The 22205-nt window shown below is 39.4% G+C and overlaps 1 protein-coding gene across 1 annotated transcript in view; it reads right to left on the bottom strand.

The window, feature by feature from the left end:
* The window catches only part of LOC148008703 (vanillin aminotransferase-like), a 49029-nt gene that overhangs the window by 3370 nt on the left and 23454 nt on the right, over window positions 1–22205 (bottom strand). The window contains exons 7-11 of the mRNA XM_087674053.1: window positions 1104–1177; window positions 795–833; window positions 607–695; window positions 187–263; window positions 10–84 (exon numbers count right to left, since the gene is read on the bottom strand). Of these exons, the coding sequence (XP_087530179.1) occupies window positions 10–84; window positions 187–263; window positions 607–695; window positions 795–833; window positions 1104–1177 (354 nt within the window). The remainder of the gene's footprint in view (window positions 1–9; window positions 85–186; window positions 264–606; window positions 696–794; window positions 834–1103; window positions 1178–22205) is intronic.

Genomic DNA, 22205 nt, shown 5'->3' with positions numbered 1-22205 from the left:
ATCTCAAACCTTCTCAAAGTATGTGGCAGGTGGAGGAATAACACCACCTGATCCCATGACAGATTCTGCAATGAAAGCTGCAATCTGTGGCAAATAAGGGATAAATAGTTGAACCATCCGATGCTGCAGATATTTTAATTTAGATTTTTGCCAGCTATGAAGGTGAAATAATGTAAATGGACTTACATTCTCAGGCCCCTCCACAACAATAAGACGCTCCAAATTTTCAGCCAATCTTGTAGCAAATTGCTCTTCACTCTCACCTGAATTGGATGCACAGCATCAGCTGGCAGAAACGTAAATTTGACGCAGTGAAATATCAAAAAAGTATCGTCAAATGTGAGCTTAAGATCCAATAAGTCCTTCAGCCCAATCTACAGCATGAGTAGGATGGGCCCACGCATGACTTGTTTCAAACACATTCTACCAAGGGCAGGATGACAACTGGTATTTCAGAAAGTCCACTTGCAAAGACTCCCAACCAGCACATTCAATGTAAAGACTCATATTGGTAGATCAGTGATAGTCCAACAGTGTGAAAATAGGTCTGCTAATCGTTACTTGTGCATAGATAGGACCTTCACAAGGAAAGCACCAGCATATCACCTTTCTGGTGATATTTCCAGTAATGTGGACAATCTGTATGGATCACAAATGAAAAGGGTAAATCAAAGCCTTGATGCATGTAAGGAATCCTGCAACAGGATAGCAAGAATTAATATCCATAACTACTTGAGCTTATTTACCCACTTCCAAGTAAAAGATTCCACTTTCAAATAATAAGTTTATTTTACCCAGAAAGGCTTGCAGAAACAGCTGTTGACCCATGGTAGCTACATAGACATTTCAAAAACTAGAGCATCAGCTTGTCAAGTGATCAGAAATGCTCCATGAAACAACTAATTTGATATTTTTGCAGCTGAATTGAGAAAATAAAAAATAGCAGGCCTAATATGTTTTAACACAAGCAGTCTGTAGCACAGTCTTTCTGCTAATTTCATCTAGCTGTGCAGTTGGCAGCTAACAACCAGAAGTTGCTGATGGAAAACATTTTCCTATCAAAAACTTATAACTGGCTGAATTTAAACACAAACACAACTTACGCCATTTTCCTGGCAATGATCTTCTTCTTTTTCGATCTACCCAAAGCATTGTTATAATACCAAACCAGCTTTACCTGCAGGTGTCCAGAAACTACTCAAAACATAAAGAGATTCTTGCAGCTACCAATATGAAACTTGTGCCCGCACATCCAAAATCACTGTCAGCATTGACTATCATTTCTTATCAAGTTATAGGAATCACTAACAGGCATCAAAAGTAATGATTTACTAGGCACAACACATATGCAAGCATAATCTCACCACTTTTAGCTTCCAGCTTCAGAAGGTTTCGTTATACATTGCCAGTAATGATAATAGATATGAAAAATTCCAAGGATATCCTCCATCTCCTTTTCAGAAAAGAAAGGCCAAGTGCCCTCCTCACTTCTGAAAAGTGGAGAAAATGCACACCATGCTAGAATGCTAAACAAAGCCTTTTTTTTCCTTTTCCCCTCATCATGAAAAGTTCTTACATCACCCCTTACCTTCCTCTTTTCCCACCCCTTCCCCCTTTTCTTCTTGGTCCCCCACCCCTCTCTCCCTCCCTCGCCACCAGCATCACCCTCTAATAGGCTGACAATAGAGCTTGCTGGTCTGATCTATAAATTAGGATTTAGTTGTGTGTTCAAGCAAGACAAGACATTGATAGAATTGTCCTGATTCACCATCCAGCCATACATGACTATATTAATGCTATATTTACTAATTGTAAAGTAAATTTGGTGCATGCTTACCATATCACTCACATGTGTGTCTCACTTGTGCATTATAACAGTCATGCCTCTCAACCCCATGCATGTATATTCCATAATACATAAGGGATCAATAGATCCAAATGATGTCTTTTTGTCATGCCGCATGAATAGACATGACACTTCCCCACCCCTTATGCTTTCGTTCTCAAAAATGCAGTTCAGAGGTCCAAAGGGAACCATTTCTGTATTGTGCTTACAAACATCTAGAATCCTCTCAGGCTCATGTGGAAGCGATTCTTTATCAATGAGTTACACACTCTCTTCCCCTGAGATGAGATTCTCTCTGTCACCCAATTTCCTCTTAAGCTTACAAGAATTACTGGATATGCCTATTGTGAAAGGATCACACTACCTAGGTGATAATTTTGGACATTGTCCTGCCTTCATAATCTCAGATTGCTCAGGCACTTGAGGCAAACTTGCTATCCTCCCTAAAAAATAAGACGCCTTCTATGTGGTCCAGTATAGGCTTTGGCTCTATCTTGCACCTTCCTAATGCTGCTTTATGCAAGTTTTAAAATTTCATTCACATTCTCTAGAAAATCCTTGGTTGCCTAAACTTTTTCCTTTTGCAATCCCACTGCATAAGGAGCTCTAGATGAAACCTATACATTATCATAAACAGGCTATATCTGGTGGAAGAGTGCTTGGAACTCTACTATAGCTAAGTACTGTTTCCAACCTGTTCACTTTTGTTTGCATACACTCACGACCTCTTTTTCATGATTGATCAATCCTTTCAGTTTTTCCAGATGATCTGCCATATTCATGGCCATACAATCAGTATAAGATTTGTACAAACAATCTAGCTATTCTGGGTTTTCAAAAATCAGAGGTGGTTGGAATAAACCAAGAAATATTGGTTAAGCTATCCATAATTACCCACACAGAGTTGTGCTTCCTCTATATCTGTAAACGCCCCGAACAACGTAGTATGCTTAACAATTATGATATTCGCTTGTTTTCGAGATTTAATATAAAAGAGAATGAACACTTAAAGCTGAAAATGAAAATTACTCACAAAATTACAGCCATGAAAATGTAAAAGTAATGGAGACAAGATTGAGGGTTGAAGATGGGCAACCCCCCGACAAGATTGAGGGTTGAAGATGGGCAAAACCCCCCCCCCCCTTTTGAAGGAATGTATTTCTGCTCAACCCAAGTCCCTTAGGGAAGAGCTCAGTTACAATCAACCTGAGAGTGAGGAGAAGTAATTCTCACTCTCACAAGATCATGCAAAGATGTACAAACACACATGCATTATCTATTATGTAATGATAAGAACTGATTTCTTTACAGTATGAGAGAAGAAAGAGGGGAAATCAGCCTTTCTCCATCGTTGATCAGCAGTACATGGATAGGGCTTGCTTCTTGTTGCTAAAATGGAAGAAAGAGCTCGAGAAGGAGATGCTGTAATAAATTTACAGGCTTGCTGTCCTGTAAAACAACAGTGATAGAAGAGGGAATATGGAGGAATTTGATAATGGAGAAGTGGGGGATGATGATGGGGATGGATGGGGCCAGTTTCTGGCTATCTGTGGGTGTTGTACATGAGTTTACAGCAAAGAAAAATGATGTTGAATGAAGCAAAACGAGCTCTTATTTATAGGAGAGGGAAGAGCTAGTACAAAAGGGGAAAGGGGAGTAGAACAAGACAAGTGTCCAGCCACATGTCATGAGATGTGACAAGTGATGGGACACTTGGAAACTTATGTGACAAGTGTCTTGACACTTGTCTCTTCTCTATGGCCTTCCTTTTTGGACCGAATACTGTCAAGAATAGAAACAACCAAATTTAGTAAGCACAGTCAAAGTATAAAATTTACTATTTTTAAAATGACATCCCTATTTTTTAGGACTAGCATTTTTAGGCTAATTCGAGGCTCCTAAAATTTAGGGAACTCCCCAATATGGGTGTCATATGAAAGCTTTTTCCGTGTACATCGCAAAAACAGTATCAGAATCTTCATGTGACTTTCCTATGCAAAGAAATGTGCATTTCAAGCTTTCAACCCACACATGCACATTGTACAAGCATTTCATGATCATGCTATCTTGTTGATTATAACCGTCTGTTCTAGCAGATCTAGCCCACACTTCAAGGCATCAATCCTTTCTGTGTGCGAGTCTAACCCTAATATGCGTGAGTTCTGATCACAGGCGCCCAATCGGGCCATATAGGTGGAAGTGTGAACTATCTTTTCTCTAACCCACCACGTGGGTCCACCATAACCTGTGACCACTCATCAGTGGCCAGCTCCAATGCACTTTTCTTTATATCTAATTAGTGCAAAGGAAACAAATATAATGAATCATTATATAGACAAATTAATAAAAAAGGATACAAATTCTGTTTCTATAGAGTTGTGAAAGCCCTCTGGCTTTTATTCAGCTGTCCTCAGCTGAAAAGCTTCTTGATATGACTGAAGAATGTCTGGGTAATCCTTTATGAATTTTTCATCTATCCACTGTGCATCTGTTGTGGGTAGATTCTTGAATTTTAGTAAGAATTTTTGTGTCACAAGCCCACTTCTCGTGGTTCGATCCTTGTGAAACAAAATCTGTTCAGGTTCCAAGAGTTGCTCTGTTTCTTCAACTTCTAGGGGATCTTCAGTAATGGGTTTCTTTGGTTCTGGTCCTATGTAAGGTTTTAACAAACTTACATGAAAAGCATTGTGTATTTTCCAATGAGTAGGAAGCTCAAGTCGATAAGAAACTTCATTTATTTTCTCAATCACTTTGAAGGGTCCAAAGTATCTACTGGAGAGCTTTGGAAAAGATGAATTTTGACCGGAGCCTTGTTTGAGCCTGCTTTTATCAAACTTTAGCAAGACATATTGACCTTTTTCAAAAGCCAAAGATCTTCTTCGTTTATTTGCTTGCTTCTTTTGTCGCTCTTGGGCAACTTTGATAGTGGCTCGAACTTGATCCATTGCTGTTTTTAAGTCTGAAGCAAACTCATCAGCAGCAAAAATCTTATCTTTAGTGCGAATAATTGGAGAAGGAATCACTTTACCCTATACTATTTCATTTGAAGCTCTCCCTGTGGATGAGTGCACTGTATTGTTGTAAGCAAACTCCAATAATGGAAGATATTTCTCCCATTGTGACTTATGTTCACTAGCATAAGCTTTCAACATATCCAAAAGAGTGAGATTCATCACCTCTATTTGGCCGTTAGTTTGAGTGTATCTCTTCGTAATGTTGGCCAATAAAAGTAGCGCTCAATTGCACTTAGAGTGGCTTCCCTCCCTCTATGCCCTGCATAAGGGGATTCATGACTTTCTTTAAGCACCTTTTGTCGAACAGGAAGAGTGACACAAAGGCGATTGTTCATGAGAAGGTAACCGTCTTTGATGGAATAATCTAGATGAGAACCTCCTTCTGTAAATTTGACCAAATTGCTGCAAAGTCAGTATCTTCATCATAAGTATTCTTCATCGTTTGAAAATCTTCATGATGAGTCACTGTAATAGTTGCAATGCGAGGCACTCTAGAAAGTGCATCAGCAACTACATTTTGTTTCCTTGGAGTGTACATAATTTGAAAATGAAACATAGACAAGAAATTTTCCCATCTTGCATGTTTCTCCTGCAAATGCTTTTGAGTCTTAAAATACTTCAAGATCTGATGATCAGTTTTAATAAGGAATTCATTGCCTAAAAGATAATGTTTCCATATCTTCAAAGCATGAACCATTGCTAAGAGCTCCTTTTCATAAATGTCATACGTTTTCTCCACATCATTTAGACGGTGGCTTTCAAAGGCTACGGCATGGCCTTCTTGATTTAGCACTGCACCAATACAATCACCGCAAGCATCTGCTTCCACCACAAATGGTTTTACCAAATCTGGAATGATAAGAACAGGTCCAGAAGTAAGAGCTGTTTTCAGCCTTGTGAAGGCCGCCTTCTCTTTTTCCTTCCATTGGAAAGAGGTCTTCTTCTTTGTAAGGTCATGAAGTGGAGAAGCCATATGTGCAAAATGCTTGATGAAGTGGCGGTAATAAGAGCATAAGCCAAGAAACGATCGCACCTCATGTATATCATGAAGATAAGGCCATTCTTGGATTATCTTGATTTTTTCAGGATCCATCTGAATCCCTTCAGAAGAGATGACATGCCCAAGGTAATTTATTTTATGCATGAAAAATTCACACTTTTTACCATTTACCAAGAGTTGATTTTGTTGAAGTAATTGTAGAACAATCTCCAAGTGCTGATGATGCTCCTCTTCATTCTTGCTAAAGACAATAATATCATCAAAGAAAGTACCGACATATTGTCGATGCTCTCTAAAGATGCGCTCCATCATTCGATTAAAGGTGGCTAGTGCATTGGTTAATCCGAAAGGAACCACCAAGAATTCATAAAGACCATATGAAGTACGGAAAGTAGTTTTATGTACATCTTGTGGTATTACCCTAATTTGATGATAACCACTCTTTAGATCAATGCGGCTGAAAACCTTTGAGTCTCCTAGACGATCCAAAATGTCGTCAATTCTGGAAATAGGAAACCGATTCTTCATAGTGATTTTGTTGAGGACTCGATAATCAATGCACATCCTGAATGTGCCATCTTTCTTTTGAACAAGAAGAACTAGTGAACAAAATGGTGAGCTACTTGGCCTAATTAGCCCACGGTTGAGTAGGTCTTCGACTTGCTTTCTGATTTCTTCTTGTTGAGGATGGCTCACACGGTATGGTGCTATATTAGGAGGAGAACTGCCCAGAATAATATCAATATGATGGTCTTTTGGTCTTTCTGGGGAAGCTGATAAGGAAGATCTTCCAAAAAACAATCTTTATACTTTTCCAAGAGCTGAAGTCGCTCTTGGTTTTCAGCATTCATATTATCTTTTACATCAGTGACATAAAGCAAACAACATTGAACACAATCCTTAATTGCTCTAGAGACTTGCATATGGCTTACCATAGGTATGGTGTCTCCAGAAACTTCAGCTTGGATCTCGTACTTCTTGCCTTTGTTGGTGAGTTCTACCTCCTTTTTTTGAGAAAAGATGGTTAAATCTACTCTATGATTCTAGGGCATGCCAAGAATCACATCGCAACCATCAAGGTCTTCGATACAGAAGGTATCTTCGTTCATTGTAGCCTTGAATTTGAAACTTGAGCTTGCCAATGTAGAGTGTCACAGTCTTCACTGTGTCACCTTCATCGGCATTTAAAGCTTGGCGAACTTCTGCCAGAGTGTCCATCTCTTCATTCTTTAATCCAAGCTCTTTAGCTAATTACAAGGAAATGACATTTTCATTCGCTCCAAGATCTATCAAGAATAGTGCTTGCTTACCTTGCAACTGTCCCCAAGCTTTTAATAATTTGCGCATCTCTGGAGTGTGAGTTATGTTTGCAACTACATCACTGATAGCATTGATTTTCATTGGTGACTTAGGCTTGTTGTCAAAAACCTTGCTTTGTCCTTTGTTTCGACATTGCTTCGCTATGTGGCCTGTTTGTCCACATTTAAAGCACTTCCCTTCTTTCATGAAGCACTGCTTTTCTTCTTCGGAAAGTTGCTCTGCTTGTGGATATAGATTGGAGCGAAATTGAGAAGCATTAGGAGGTGCACAGGGCTTCATCTTCTTTTGATTTGATGGCTGCTTTTGCCGCTGTTTTTATCCTTCATTTAGGGCTGAATACTCCTCATCATCAGCTACTCTCTTCTTATCATTCTTTTGAAATGATTTGTTGCCATTGTGCTCCATTTCCCATGTCTCAGCATGGTCAATGAGTTCCCTAAGACTAGAACAATGATAATGATTAAGAGCAGTACGAAGTTTAAAATGCAAACCTCCTTGAAACTTCCTAAGCTTTTCCGAACTGCTGATCTTCTTGAAATGTTGGACCTTCAAAAGTAGCTCCCAAAATCTCTTGGTGTAGTCACCAAGTGACTTTTTTCTCCTTTGCCAAAGCCGATCCCATTCCATTTTTACATCTCTTTTGAAATGAACAGGAAGAAATTGGCTTTGTATCATGCGAACAAAGGACCGCCATGATTTTGGGGCAGCATGATCATATTCCAACCCCGTCCACCAAGTATGGGCTAAGTCAGTCAAATGTAAAGCTGCAAACTTAATCTTTTCTTTTTCTTTATACTTGTCATGACCATACAAAATTTGGAATTGACGATAAACTTCAGAAGAAGATCAAGATTTTGGGAACTATCATACATACTGAACTTGATCTTCTTTTCAAGTTGAGATAGTGACTTAGTCTTCTTCTTCTTCTTATGCCTTCATCCATGCCCGGATCTTGAGGTTGAAGATGATGAAGATGGAGACGAGGGTGAAGAATGTCGACGCCTTTGACAATGATGAGGTCTTCCATGAGAAGGGTGTGACTCTTCATCACTAGAAGAGGGTCCATCAGAGTAGGCGCCAGATGACTTTGAAGAAGAGGATGAGCTTCGACGCGATCTCTTTCTTTGTCTTGAAGTAGAATGGGACTGCGTCTTAAAAGTAGTTGGACTTCTTGATCGGCTCCTTTCATTGGTATGACTTTGTCTCCTTGAAGCAGATGGGCTTCTTTCTTTGAATTCTTTGGGATTCTCAACTTTTTCTAGTTTGAGAAGTTGCTCACGAATTTGCTGATTCTCCTCTCTAAGACTTTGAATGGCTTGAAGGATAGCACTCAACTGATCCATTGAGACTAAGAGAAAAATATGCTCAAGCACTCAATGCAAGGGCTGAAAACAAACAAACTTATAATTGTAAGCACTACCAATGTTGTTGGAGTGAGGACCGAGCCAAAGCTCTGATACCATTGTAAACCCCCCGAATAATGTAGTATGCTTAACAATTATGATATTCTCTTATTTTTCATATTTAATATAAAAGAGAATGAACACTTAAAGCTGAAAATGAAAATTACTCACAAAATTACAGCCATGAAAATGTAAAAGTAATGGAGACAAGATTGAGAGTTGAAGATGGGCCAACACACCCCTCCCCCCCCGAAGGAATGTATTTCTGCTCAACCCAAGTCCCTTAGGGAAGAGCTCAGTTACAATCAACCTGAGAGTGAGAAGAAGTAATTCTCACTCTCACAAGATTATGCAAAGATGTACAAACACACATGCATTATCTATTATGCAATGATAAGAACTCATTTCTTTACAATATGAGAGAAGAAAGAGGGGAAATCAGCCTTTCTCCATCGTTGATCAGCAGTACATGGGTAGGGCTTGCTTTTTGTTGCTAAAATGGAAGAAAGAGCTCGAGAAGGAGGTGCTGTAATGAATTTATAAGCTTGTTGTCCTGTAAAACAACAATGATAAAAGAGGGAATATGGAGGAATTTGATAATGGAGAAGTGGGGGATGATGATGGGGATGGATGGGGCCAGTTTCTGGCTATCTGTGGGTGTTGTACATGAGTTTACAGCAAAGAAAAATGATGCTTAATGAAGCAAAACGAGCTCTTATTTATAGGAGAGGGAAGAGCTAGTACAAAAGGGGAAAGGGGAGTAGCGCAAGACAAGTGTCTAGCCACATGTCATGAGATGTGACAAGTGGTGGGACACTTGGAAACTTGTGTGACAAGTATCTTGACACTTGTCTCTTCTCTATGGCCTTCCTTTTTAGGCTGAATACTGTCAAGAATAGAAACAACCAAATTTAGTAAGCACAGTCAGAGTATAGAATTTACTATTTTTAGAATGACATTCCTATTTTTTAGGACTAGCATTTTTAGGCTAATTCAAGGCTCCTAAAATTTAGGGACCTCCTAAAATTTAGGGAACTCCCTAATATGGATGTCATATGAAAGCTTTTTCCGTGTACATCGCAAAAACAGTATCAGAATCTTCATGTGACTTTCCTATGCAAAGAAATGTGCATTTCAAGCTTTCAGCCCACACATGCACATTGTACAAGCATTTCATGATCATGCTATCTTGTTGATTGTAACTGTCTGTTCTGGCGGATCTAGCCCGCACTTCAAGGCATCAATCCTTTCTGTGTGCGAGTTTAACCCTAATATGCGTGAGTTCTAGTCACAGGCACCCAATCGGGCCATATAGGTGGAAGTGTGAACTATCTTTTCTCTAACCCACCGTGTGGGCCCACCATAACCTGTGACCACTCATCAATGGCCAGCTCCAATGCACTTTTCTTTATATCTAATTAGTGCAAAGGAAACAAATTTAATAAATCATTATATAGACAAATTAATAAAAAAGGATACAAATTCTGTTTCTATAGAGTTGTGACAATATCCAAGGTAATCCACAAATATCCACCTTCTTCACATGATAAAAGTTTTATTGTTGAGACTGAAAATTTTGACAGATTATATTAGTGATTGCATCATTGGATTAGCAAGTGCTATCGTACTAGAGACTAAGGTTCTAATGAACCTGAATTAATCTAGAGACCCTAATCCACCCTCGCATATTCAAGACTCCCCTTCAAGGGTATTTTTCATTTTTGTTTGATAAGTACAAGGGATTTGAAAATGTTGGTGTGAATCCACTATGAATGTGTAGGTGGAGAGCCTTCTTAATCCATTAAGTTTGCTTGATTGCTCCATCATTCTTGTGCAATATGCCTGATCCTTTTGCAACTGAGGCACTTGGGCTTATTCTTGTGGTAGCAGCTGGAAACTTCATGCCCAGTTCTTATGTAGCATGAATATGTGACCCTTTTTTGCTTGGAGGTTTCTTCAAATAGAAGGTGAGATACTTCATTGGAAAGAACTCTCTTGTCCTTTTAGCTCTTCCTCTTTCAGAAGCAAAGTAGAAACACAATGCTCCAAGGTTAACAGCTTCCATGTTCTTGAGAGAGTTTCCTTTCTGGGTGAGGTTGACAAGCAACATCGCAACTGTATTCTATTTCAGGATATTTTTCCACCAATCCCATCAAGCTGGATCATGTTGCTTACCTTGTTAATATTCTCAGCAAGGCATTCCTAAAATTCATGCTAGAAGTTAGTTTAAATGGGATTCCTGATTTTGGCTTTAGGACCAAAATCTTATTGAGCCCAGTCCAACTTCTTTGGCTAAACCCATGACATCAATATGATGCATTTAATCCCTCCTATCTTATTGATCCCAGTCCATGCTTCTTTGGCTGAACCTTTGACATCAATATGATGACTGAATCTGGGGGCTGAATAGAAAGCAATCAAGGAAAGTGATTGCTGATTCGGTGTCTTCTAGTTGAATGTGGTAAGACTTTCCAAGACAACATCCCAAAGATCTTTGTGTGAAACTAAAATGTGATTGTTCTAGAGCACATGTGAATCACTTGTCTATTTGAAAACTTAAGCTAGATCTTAACATGGAGACATCTTAGTGGTTACTAACCAGCAATATTTAACTCCTTACAAACTATGTCACAAATAGTTTGATTCAAAAAGAAATCGAACAAAATTGCTAAGAAAAAACAATACAATTGCTATTCCCTTGCAAGTCCTCGACGACTTCTTGATGGTATTTTTTATCTTTCTCATTTGGGGTCTTGAAGAGACTACTTCTTGCTCTTTGAACTTGTGAACATTGGTGAATTCTTCAATAGGCACTGGTCTATCACTAATCTCCATTCTTATTGATGATTCAAAAGAAGAGGTTATAGATATTAAACTTTGGCTATCGAAGTTGAAGCTGCTGAAAGACTGCCCTCTGTTGGAGGAAGGAATGTAGCAATTGTCATGCTTCTCAAGCATTGAATCTTTGCAAGGAGTTCGCCTAACCACAGGCTAATGGTACCTCAGATGATGCTGGAAATTTTTCACCACTACACTATAACCATCAGTAACCCTTGGGAGACAGTGAGTTGGTGTAGCTTGTAGACAGACCATTGTTAAGGTGTTTAAAAAATATCTTTTGAATGCGAATCCTTTAAGTGGGTTTCTTTGTTAGCTATAGAGCTCTGCAAATGGTGCAGTGTGCTGTAAGATATGGGTAAGCAGAGCTTGGTTGCAGAAATCCCTAGCTGCCAAACCTTACAAACCAAGTTGAGGGCACAAATAACTGATCAAAATATTGATAGTCCATAAAAATATATTCAATTCGGCTTCAATTTGAACCTAATACCTCAAGAAATGGTGATGCAAAGGAGAGATAACTAGGATACTATTCATAGGTGACTGGCTAGAGAAAAAATGAAGCTATTGAGATGCCTAGACTATGATTATGGTAGATTTAGTGCTTGAGGAGGACAGACTGGAAGTATGGATCTGACACAATGTTGAGAGCTATGCAAATGCATAAGAGGGTCCTGTTGAAACAAAGAGAGAGAATTGAGCACATGAACATAAAAATTTATCATTAATCATGGTGTCTATAAGAAGCTTTCTAGCTTACTGGACTTACATATCACAGCCCCAATGCCGTCATTTCTGAAGGTGTACTAAGAAGCTCAAAGGTAAAATCCATATCAATGCTCGCCCATGGTATATCAGAAAAAGGCAAAGGATTCAACAAAAAGGCAATACCTTTTGGTGGTCAAACTTGACCTCCTGCAAATGATGCATGTCCACACAAAGTAACCTATGTCATGTTTCAAAGCTGGCCAATAAAACAAAGTCTTTGCTACCTCCACAATAACATCAATGCCTCTATGTCCTACATACAATGGAGCATCAATTTTAACCATGACCTTAGGCATCAATGACTTTGTGACACACAGATGACATCATAAGAAATCCATCCCTTACAGTGCTCATGTCACTGACCATCAAACAACTAGTCATAAAACCTTGAAAAATCCTCATCCTCTACATTCTGTGTCTTCACCTCATCTCATCCAACTCACGATGATATCCTATAGACACTACTGAAACATATACTTTCCTTGATAATGGATTAATCACTACATTCCAAAACTAAAACATGGATAAATATTTGGTCCATCTCATATGCTTCTCAAAGAACCTTGCTAAGTGTAGACATGGAAACCAAAAACTCTTTTTGATATTTCAACATGGATAAATATTGGTCCATCTCATAACAACCTCTTTTTGATAAGCATATGAGATGAACCAAGTCTCATATGGCAACCAAAACCTCTTTTTGATAAACGTGCAAATCATTTTCTGAAACCTGCAAAACTCTACTCTCATAAACTACCACTCATCCATCTTGCATAAGGACTGCACCAGCACTATTCCCACATACATCATACTAGATGACAAAAGCTTGGAGACCTGGAAAGATCAACAATAGGCTTAATGTAAGATTTCATCTCAGTTTATTGAATGCTGCATTTCCTTATCAGCCCATGTAAATGGAACCTCCTTTTTATATAGAGCATGAAGGGGTGAAGCAATTTCAGTAAAGTGACGAATGAACCTCCTATAGCACAAACATAGCCCCAGACATTTGTTTATATCATGAAAGGTTCTTAAATGAGGCCATCTGTGAATTGCTTCTACCTGTAAAAATATGGAGGATGCATGCTAGGATGGGTCATTGATGGGCACAAAGACGATCATAATGGACCATAAGCAATGACAAAAGAGAACAATTGATATTATTGAAACATAATGCAAGTACAAATGAATGAGTGATAGGATGAAATGAGTGTGGGGATGAGTGTTTTTTATAGGCTTACAGTAGGTGGTAGAGAGTGGAAAGGAACTGTGGTATTCCAGCTACCATGATTTCAATCAAGCATGCATAAAGTGACCTAGTCTAAGGTTTATTTGCAGTGTGATCCTTTGCCTTGCTGTTCCATACAAAGAGGCAGCTACAAAGCGGGTGTGATTGCACATTTCTCAACACCCCTCCTCAATCACAACCATAAAAAGTACTGAGTATACAGAGGCTGTTATGAGTAGAACCTTGCTAAGTATAAACATGAAAAAATCAACCATATAAAGCTAGAGGCTATCACAAGGCCTCAGTAAGTGTGCAAAGGCTGTGATGCATAGGTTATATGAGGAGAAAAAGAGCTTATGGAAAGAACATTAGGCAAGTACATACACACAATCTAAAAAATCCTATCAGAAAATGAGGTGCAAACAAAGGACTAATGGGTCCTATTCTTTTGCTTTTGAGTATCTTCTTCTTCTTCTTCTTTTTCATTGTTGTATTTATCTTCTTTGACTGTTGCAAGGTATGCTCTTTAAGATCTTTTCCTAGCATAACAAACTTCTCAATATGTTGAGTTCTTTTACAAAAGCCACAAATTATATCCTTTCCTTTGTCCTTCACATAGAGGAGTTGTTGGTCTCCTCTTGAGGTGCTTGCTTCTCCTTTTCTCTTAATCTTCTTTTCCTCTTCAAGGAGGGAGGCTTTGATATTCACAAGCTTGGGCTTTGACATGTTGATCAGTGTGGTAGACACATGATCATACTCAAGTGTGACTCTTGAGAAGTACTCCAATGCAAATGTCTTCATCCATCTTCAAATTAATTCCTACAAGTTGTGCTAATAAGCTTTCCATATAATTTAAATGTGTTGCAAGTGATTTAGTGCCCTTCATTTCAAGCCTAAAAAATTCAATCAGTAAACCATATTTGGAGGATTTAGAATGTTCTCCAAACAAGGTCTCTAACCGATTCCATATTGCTTGAGAGGTTTCACAATCATCAACATGATGAATGTAGTTGTCATCAAGCTCAAGCTTGATAATAGCTTGTGTTTTGTCATCATTTTTCTCCCATATTACTAAGAGTGCAGCTTCCCTTGGCTTCTTCTCTTGGCCACTTGCGATTGACCACAAGCCTTTCTTCATCAGGATGAGTTTGATCCATGTCTGCCAAGTGTTGAACCCGACACCTTTGAATCGGCATGAAGGTGAATCTTTGACCATTTTGATGGTGGAAGTAGCAAAAAATGACTGATTTTAGAGCACACAAGAGCATTAGTGTCAATCAACACTATTTGAGTATTCAATAGATACTATGCTTGAAGCTTGATGTTGATTCTTGATGCTTGATTTTTTATTTGAATCCGTTCCTTGCTAATAGCTTGGCTTAGAACTATGCATTGCAGCAGATCAGAGTGTCAAGGCCATGATTGAGCTTAGAGAGGTGAGAGAATGAAGAGAGAGATGAGATTGAGCTTTAATGGCTATGGCTGATTAGGGTTTTGGCAGGGACCCGCGACCGGTTTTCCTTCGATGTAGCAATCATTCAATGAGACCTCTAGTGGAGAGGCAATTTAGGTGGCAAGCTTTGAATGCCCTATGGTAATGACTGATCGTGTTGCGTGCCGTCTCAACAAACATATGACTAGGGCAAGGGTGCAAAATAGGCAGCGAGCTGGAAATTAAGCAATGCCAAGGCGAGGAAGCACCAATGTTGAGATTTGAGGTGACAGGCCGCTATGCCTAGAGTCAAGGAAAATTTCTCCAGAAGAGAGCGCATGGAGATCTTGCCTAGATTGAGAGATTCACGTCCTCCAATTGAGGTGGCTGGCTATGGAGGTAGGTGAGAAAATCAAGGAAAAGAGAGGAAAGCCAAAAATTCAAACTATAACTAATCCAGTGACATGACTAATGCACCTAATGAAGAATAGAACTGCCATGGCTCTGATATCATGTTAAAATATTGAGGATACATGCTATGGTTGATCACTGATGAGCAAAAGACAATCTTAATGGACCATAAGTAATGACAAAAGAGAACAACTAATATTATTGAAGCATAATGCAAGCACAACTGAATGAGAGTGATAGGATGAAATGAGTGTGGGGATGAGTGCCTTTTATAGGCTTATAGTAGGTGGTATTGGTAGGTGGCAAAGAATGGAAAGAGAGAATGGTATTCCAACTACCGTGGTGATAATCAAGCATGCATAAAGTGACCTAGTCTAAGGTTTATTTATAGTGTGATCCTTTACCGTGCTATTCTGTACAAAGAGACTACAAAGCGGGTGTGAATGCACGTTTCTCAACACTACTTGGTGGGATCCATATGTACACCATCTTTGGAAAGAAAGAAAAATATAAGAAATATATATTAACATCTACATAAGGCCAATGTGGCCTATGAGAGAAAATCTGGGGTACATCTATGTCTACTATCATCTCATCAGTAAGGTGAAAATCACAATAAAATAAGTTGCCTATAAAACAATGTTGAGAATAACAGTACAATAAGTGGCCTATGAAACAATGAAAAGGAAGTCCTAATTTGAAAGTAGCTATTTATAGAAATTGTGGGGACTATAGGATGTAGCTAATCTCAAGATCTACACATGATGTCAACTGTGATGTGGTCCCTAGCTGCAAGATGACTGATATGCTTGGTGGTGAGTCTCTAGTGTTTCACGATGATGGCTCTAATCTGACTATGGTGCAGCCTTCTTGGACGTGGTCCTATTAGAAAGGATTGTCGTACTTGGTGAAGTGAAATGGCTCTGTCCAATGACTCCACAGCATGGAGTGGAAGGTGTTTGGCAGGGTGGCTCTATCTCTGCTAGGCTAGTAGTGTTATTCAGTTCTGATCTATGAAAAAATTTCGTCACTACTGTTTGTGCGGGTTCCTTTATGTGAGCTGGCCTCCTATCTAGCAATAGTGTTGTGCAGAGCATCTAGAGCTCTAGGACAAAGACAGAATGTGCCCCAACAAGTGAATATTTGACAAGAGGAGTTTAGTCCTTTTCCCATCAATGACCAGTTTATGCTTTTTGAGTTCTATGAAAACCATAGCCAAATGTTTCCGTTGCTTTGCCTCATTGCTGGACTCCACAATCATGTTGTCATCAAAGAGGGTACCACAGATTCATGATTTTAAAACATTCCATCCATAATTTGATTGGAACTTGTAGAAGCATTTGTTATCCCAAATGGCATAACCAAGAACTCAGACAACCCAAACATGTTCTTGAAAGCTGTCTTATGCAAATTCATTGTTGATACCCGCTCTTAAGATCTATTAAGCTAAAAACTACAAATACCTCAAACCTATCTAATATATAAGATCCATCACGTCGCAAGTTGAACCCCACCTCCGTCTAATCCGACGCCGCACCAGTCCCCCCCGCCTACACCAGTCCCCTCCCCTCGCCCTGCATCAGTCCTCCCCCCTGCCCATCCCCCCCTCCCGCTCGACAGTCTCCTCCCCTCCCCCCTTGTGGCCGCCTGCCCTGCGGCCACCACCCTGCACCCTGCCCGCCTTGTCCACCCTACCAGCACTGTGCCCTGTCCACCCACCCTGAGCCCACCCCCCCCCTTTGCGACCACCTTCCCTTCCCCTCCGCCCGCCTCCAACCGTGCCCGCCCTACCCCCACCCCCCCGGCCCGCTCGCCCTGCAGCCACCTCCACCTGTGGCCGCTCACTGCCCCTCCCCCCCGGCGCGCCGCTTTCACCTTGAGGCCCGGCCAGGCGGTCTTACCACCTTTCAGAAAACAGTAAACCCCCCCCCCCCCCAACCCCCCTCTCCTCGCCATCGACTCCCCCCACATCTAGTTGCTCCCTCCCCCCTGCAGCAACTTTCCCCTTGGTAGCACAGCAGCGTGATTGCAGGGACGTGCAATGGAAACCCCTAATCAGACGCCAGCGCATTCTGCGAGTGCCCCCCAGTCAAACACCTTACGTGAAAGATGGCTTCGAAAAGACAGAGGAAAAAACCATGAAAACTTCTGAGCACGAGTGATTCTTCTCCTGCCAACCACGCCTAGATCAGTGCTGGCGCTCTCACTCGGATTCCTTTGCCAGCCGTCAACTTCCTGGAGTCCTACTATTCTTGGACTCTCTTACTCTCTAGGCTCCCCTTAACCCCGTTCGGGCGCCCAAGAGCCCGGACGGTCATTCTCGTGCATGTTCCCCTAGATTTACCTTAATGTCACATTAAATGTCACTTTTAATGTCATTCCATATTTATGACCTTAACATGACATTAAATATCACTTTTAATGTCACATTTCCTTCCCCTTAAGAATCGGTTTCGTCCTCGAAAACGATACTTGGAAGGTCTAACTGTAAATCAGGAAACCTTTTTTTTTAAGTACTTACTCGCTCCCATGTTGAGCTTTCTTCTGAACAATCTTTCCACTTAACCAAACATTCCTGATAAATAGTGTTTCTTGTTCGTCTATTACGAACATTTAATATTTTTTCTGGTTCATGTGGATTAGATTGGTCATTGAATAGCTCCTCAATATCATCATTTAAGATTAAATTATCCAAATCACCCAGCTTCTTCCTTAATTTACTTACATGAAAAACTGGATGTATTTTACTACCAGCAGGTAGTTGGAGCTTGTAAGCCAATTCTCCCACCCTTTTAAGTATTATGAAAGGACCACAATACCTTGGTGAAAGCTTTGGACATTGTCCCTTTTTCATAGTTTTAGTTTGTTCAGGTACCTTAAGATAGACCAATTCTCCTTCTTCAAAGGAGATGTCTCTTCGGTGAGGATCTGCATATGCTCTAGCTCGATTTTGAGCTTTTTTAATATTTTCTTGAGCAAATTTTAACATACTATTCATATCCTCTAAAAAGTCTTTAGCTGCCTGAACCTGTTCCTTATGCAGTTCTACTGCAAAAGGAGCTCTAGGCTGAAACCCATACATTAACATAAATGGACTATATCCAGTGGAAGAGTGCTTGACACTGTTATATGCAAACTCTGCTATTGGTAAATACTCTTCCCAATTAGTTTGCATGTTACTTACATATGCCCTAAGCATATCTTCAAGAATTTGGTTAACCCTTTCAGTTTGCCCATCTGTTTGCGGGTGATCCGCCGTACTCATGCTAAGTTTAGTATCCAATTTCCTAAATACCGCACGCCAAAAATGGCTATCAAATTTTCTATCCCGATCAGAAACTATATTTGCCGGAAGGCCATACAATCGGTATATGTTCTCTACGAACAATCTAGCCAATTCTGGTGTTTTAACATCAGTTGAAGTTGGAATAAACCTAGCCATTTTGGTTAACCTATCCCCATTTTTTATTGCTTCCCATATGTTGGAATATGCCGGATCAACCTCGCATTTTCCTTTTAAAGATTCAAGCAAGTTAGAAGTGAACTGAGTAAAACTCAATTCATTAATGATGGGCATTCTGCTGAGTGCATCAGCTACTATATTATACTTTCCTTTTCTATATCTTATCTCATAGTCGAACTCTTGGAGGAGTTCGGTCCATCTGGCTTTACGCCCGTGTAAATCCGGTTGATCATTAAGCCACTTAATGCTTTCATGATCCGATAAAATCAAAAGTTTGGCACCATACAAATAGTGCCTCCATTTCTTCATTGCATGTTCTATTGCATATAGCTCCCTCTCATAAACAGAATAATTCTGTTTTGCACGATCTAATTTCTTGCTTTCAAAAGCAACTGGTCGACCTTCTTGTAATAAGACTGCGCCTATTGCCTTATCACTGGCATCAGCTTCAACCACAAATGGTTTATTGGGATCCACTATTAATAATACTGGAGCTGTAGCAATAGCTACCTTAAGTTTTTGAAAACTTTCATTTTGGTCTGTTCCCCAATTAAAACTTTTCCCTTTCCCTTTAAGTTGGTCTGTCATGGGAACAACTATTTTGGCATAATCTCGAATGAATCTACGATAAAATCCAGATAAACCTAGGAAGATCGGCAGCTCTTCCAGGTTCCTTGGAGGTGGCCATTCAATAATTGCCCTTACTTTTTCTAGATCCATGTTGATTCCCTCTTTCGAGATAATATGCCCCAAATATTTGACCTCTTGTGCAAAGAATTCACATTTAGTGTTCTTCGCATAAAGGGAATGTGTTCTTAACAGTTGGAATACTAATTGTAAGTGTTCCAAATGTTCTTCTCTTGATTTACTAAAGATCAAGATATCATCCAAAAAGACTACTACAAAATGTCCTAGATAGGGCCGTAAAACACTATTCATCAGCTTCATAAAGGTAGCTGGTGCATTAGTGAGGCCAAAAGGCATCACCAAAGAATCATAATGCCCGTATCTAGTACGAAATGCCGTCTTGGAAACATCTTGTTCCTTAATTCTTATTTGGTGATAGCCTGATCTTAAATCTATCTTTGTGAAGAATTTTGCCCCTTGCAATTGATCAAAAAGATCTTCCATTCTGGGCATAGGAAATTTATTCTTCACCGTTATTTTATTAAGTGCTCTATAGTCAACACAAAGTCGCATAGAACCATCTTTTTTCTTTACCAATAAAATTGGTGAAGCCCAAGGTGAATTACTAGGTTGAATAAACCCTTTATCCAGGTAATCCTTAATTTGTCTTTTAACTTCTTGATGCTGTGTTTCACTTAACCTATACGGTGGTTTTGAAATTGGGTGTGTATCCTTATTTATATCAATTGGGTGATTTATTTCACCCCTATCTGGTGGAAGGCCACTTGGTAAATCAGAAGGAAACACATCTTTAAAATCATCTAACAAACTATTCAATTCAGTATTAACATTCAACTCACAAACATAAAAAAATTGTTGCTTTATATTACAGAAAGTAAAAGTATTCTGTACCGGAAGAGACCATAGCATATATACCTCACAAACTTCCTTCTTTATCAGCTTCTGAGCTTCAGTAGAACACAGCAAAGGATTATCAGATACTTCATGTTCACCTTGAATGACAAAAGTCTTACCATCCCTTTCAAATTCCAGTGTATTATGGTGATAGCTACGTTTTAAGGATGGTTCCAATCCCCATAGCTACTCCCTCCCTAGAGCAATATCAGCTCTTTCCATGTTCATTATTTGAAAATCAAGCTTATCTTTATATCCTTGAATCTCAATTTCCAAATTGGATACCATTGTATCCCATATTTTATTGTCTTGGCCTTGCATCATACGAACAACATATTGATGCTCACTGTTTTGTTGGGGAAGTTTCAATTTTTTGACAAGTGCATAATTTATAAAATTATGTGTGGCAGAGTCATCAATCATGACTCTAACCCTTTTTCCAGCTATCAATCCATGTACTCTAAGTAAATCATGTGGTCCAAAAGTAGGCTGCCACATAGCAGTTGACATACAACACTTATGTTGTACATCCATGTGCAAGACCTCTAAAGATTTATATTTTTCATGGCCCTTTAATTCTAAGGTCTGCACTACATGGATTTGTTTTTCTTTTCCCTTGCCCTTGTCCTTATACTTTCCTTTGTCTTCCCCCTTTTTCTTTTGAGGGCAATTCCAAGCAGCATGGTTAGGGGATAAGCAATTGAAACACAACTTTTCTTTTTTGGCCTTATCAAAGTCATCAGGACTTAACTTTGGCCTCATATATGGTTTCTTTTCAAAAGGTTGTTTCTTACCCTTGAAAAATGGCATTTTCCTTTTAAATTTGCCCACAAATTTTGAGGTTTCCAATTCCTTAGACTTGGGCTCCGTATCAGTGAGACTAGTGAGTGTACCTGGACGCATACTATCTTCATAAATTAATGCAAATTTAATTGCCTCTTCCAGCGTCTTAGGTAAACTCCGTTTTACTTCCTTTTTACAGGCTTTATCTAGTCCCCTAATGAATCCTCTTGTTTTTTGGAATTCATCTATTCCTTCCAGTTTGAGGATTATCTCTCGATATTCCTCTAGATATGTCAGCAGGGGTCTTCCCTTTTGTCTGACATAATCCCAATCTTCCCAATTTTTTTCCATTTCATTCTCAGGAAGGAATTCTTTCAAAAAGACGGATTCAAATTGAGCCCAAGTTTCAGGTATTTTATTCGCCTCCTTTAAAGTTCGCCACCACTTATATGCTTTGGGCCCCAAAGTTAAACTAGCCTCCAATGCTTGGAGATGTGGTGGGGTATTTTTTAATTTATGTAAATCTTCCCATTTTTGGAGGAAATTAAAGATTGTATCTTTATTGCTATCTTTTTCTTCCCCATAAAATTGAGGTGGTTTCATATCCTTTAGAACTGGATTATCCCTCAATTTATGGTAAGTTTGGGGTTCCTTAGGATCTCGCATAGTCACATCTACATCTTTCGATGAAGATGGGACATCTGAGATTTCTATCTTATTTTTATCTCTTTCCAACAATAAAGTTAATTGAGATTTTATTTCAGTAAGTGTTTGAGTTAAAAATTCCATTTGAACCCCTTGAGTTTGCACACGAGCAGTAAGATCATCGAATTGCTCTCACGTAGCAAAAAATTCTTCCCATTGTTCTTCTTGTATTTCTGGTTCATGGGGATCTACCATAGGTTGGTCCCCAGAACTAGAGCTTTCCATTACCCTTTCTTTCCCTTTTTCTGCCATTAATACACTGGAATTGGAAAGCAAAAATAAGAAATTTGCATACAAAGTAAAGTACTTCTTTGATTTTAATGGCCGACTGTGGTTGCTGGTTTGGAAAGAAGCCCGAAGAGTAATGAACAAATTTTATCTTCCTTGACTAGAATAGTAAAGCAGTCATACTGGAAATTCAATTTCCTGACTGCAGTCGTGTATGACATTCT

This window comes from Lygodium microphyllum, unplaced genomic scaffold (assembly GCF_053477565.2).
Source record: "Lygodium microphyllum isolate KBCC unplaced genomic scaffold, Lygodium_microphyllum_v1.1.10 scaffold_77, whole genome shotgun sequence".
Taxonomy (NCBI): Eukaryota; Viridiplantae; Streptophyta; class Polypodiopsida; order Schizaeales; family Lygodiaceae; genus Lygodium; species Lygodium microphyllum.
The sequence above is the reverse complement of the archived record's forward strand: the minus strand, read 5'-3'. Positions and strand labels throughout refer to the sequence as shown.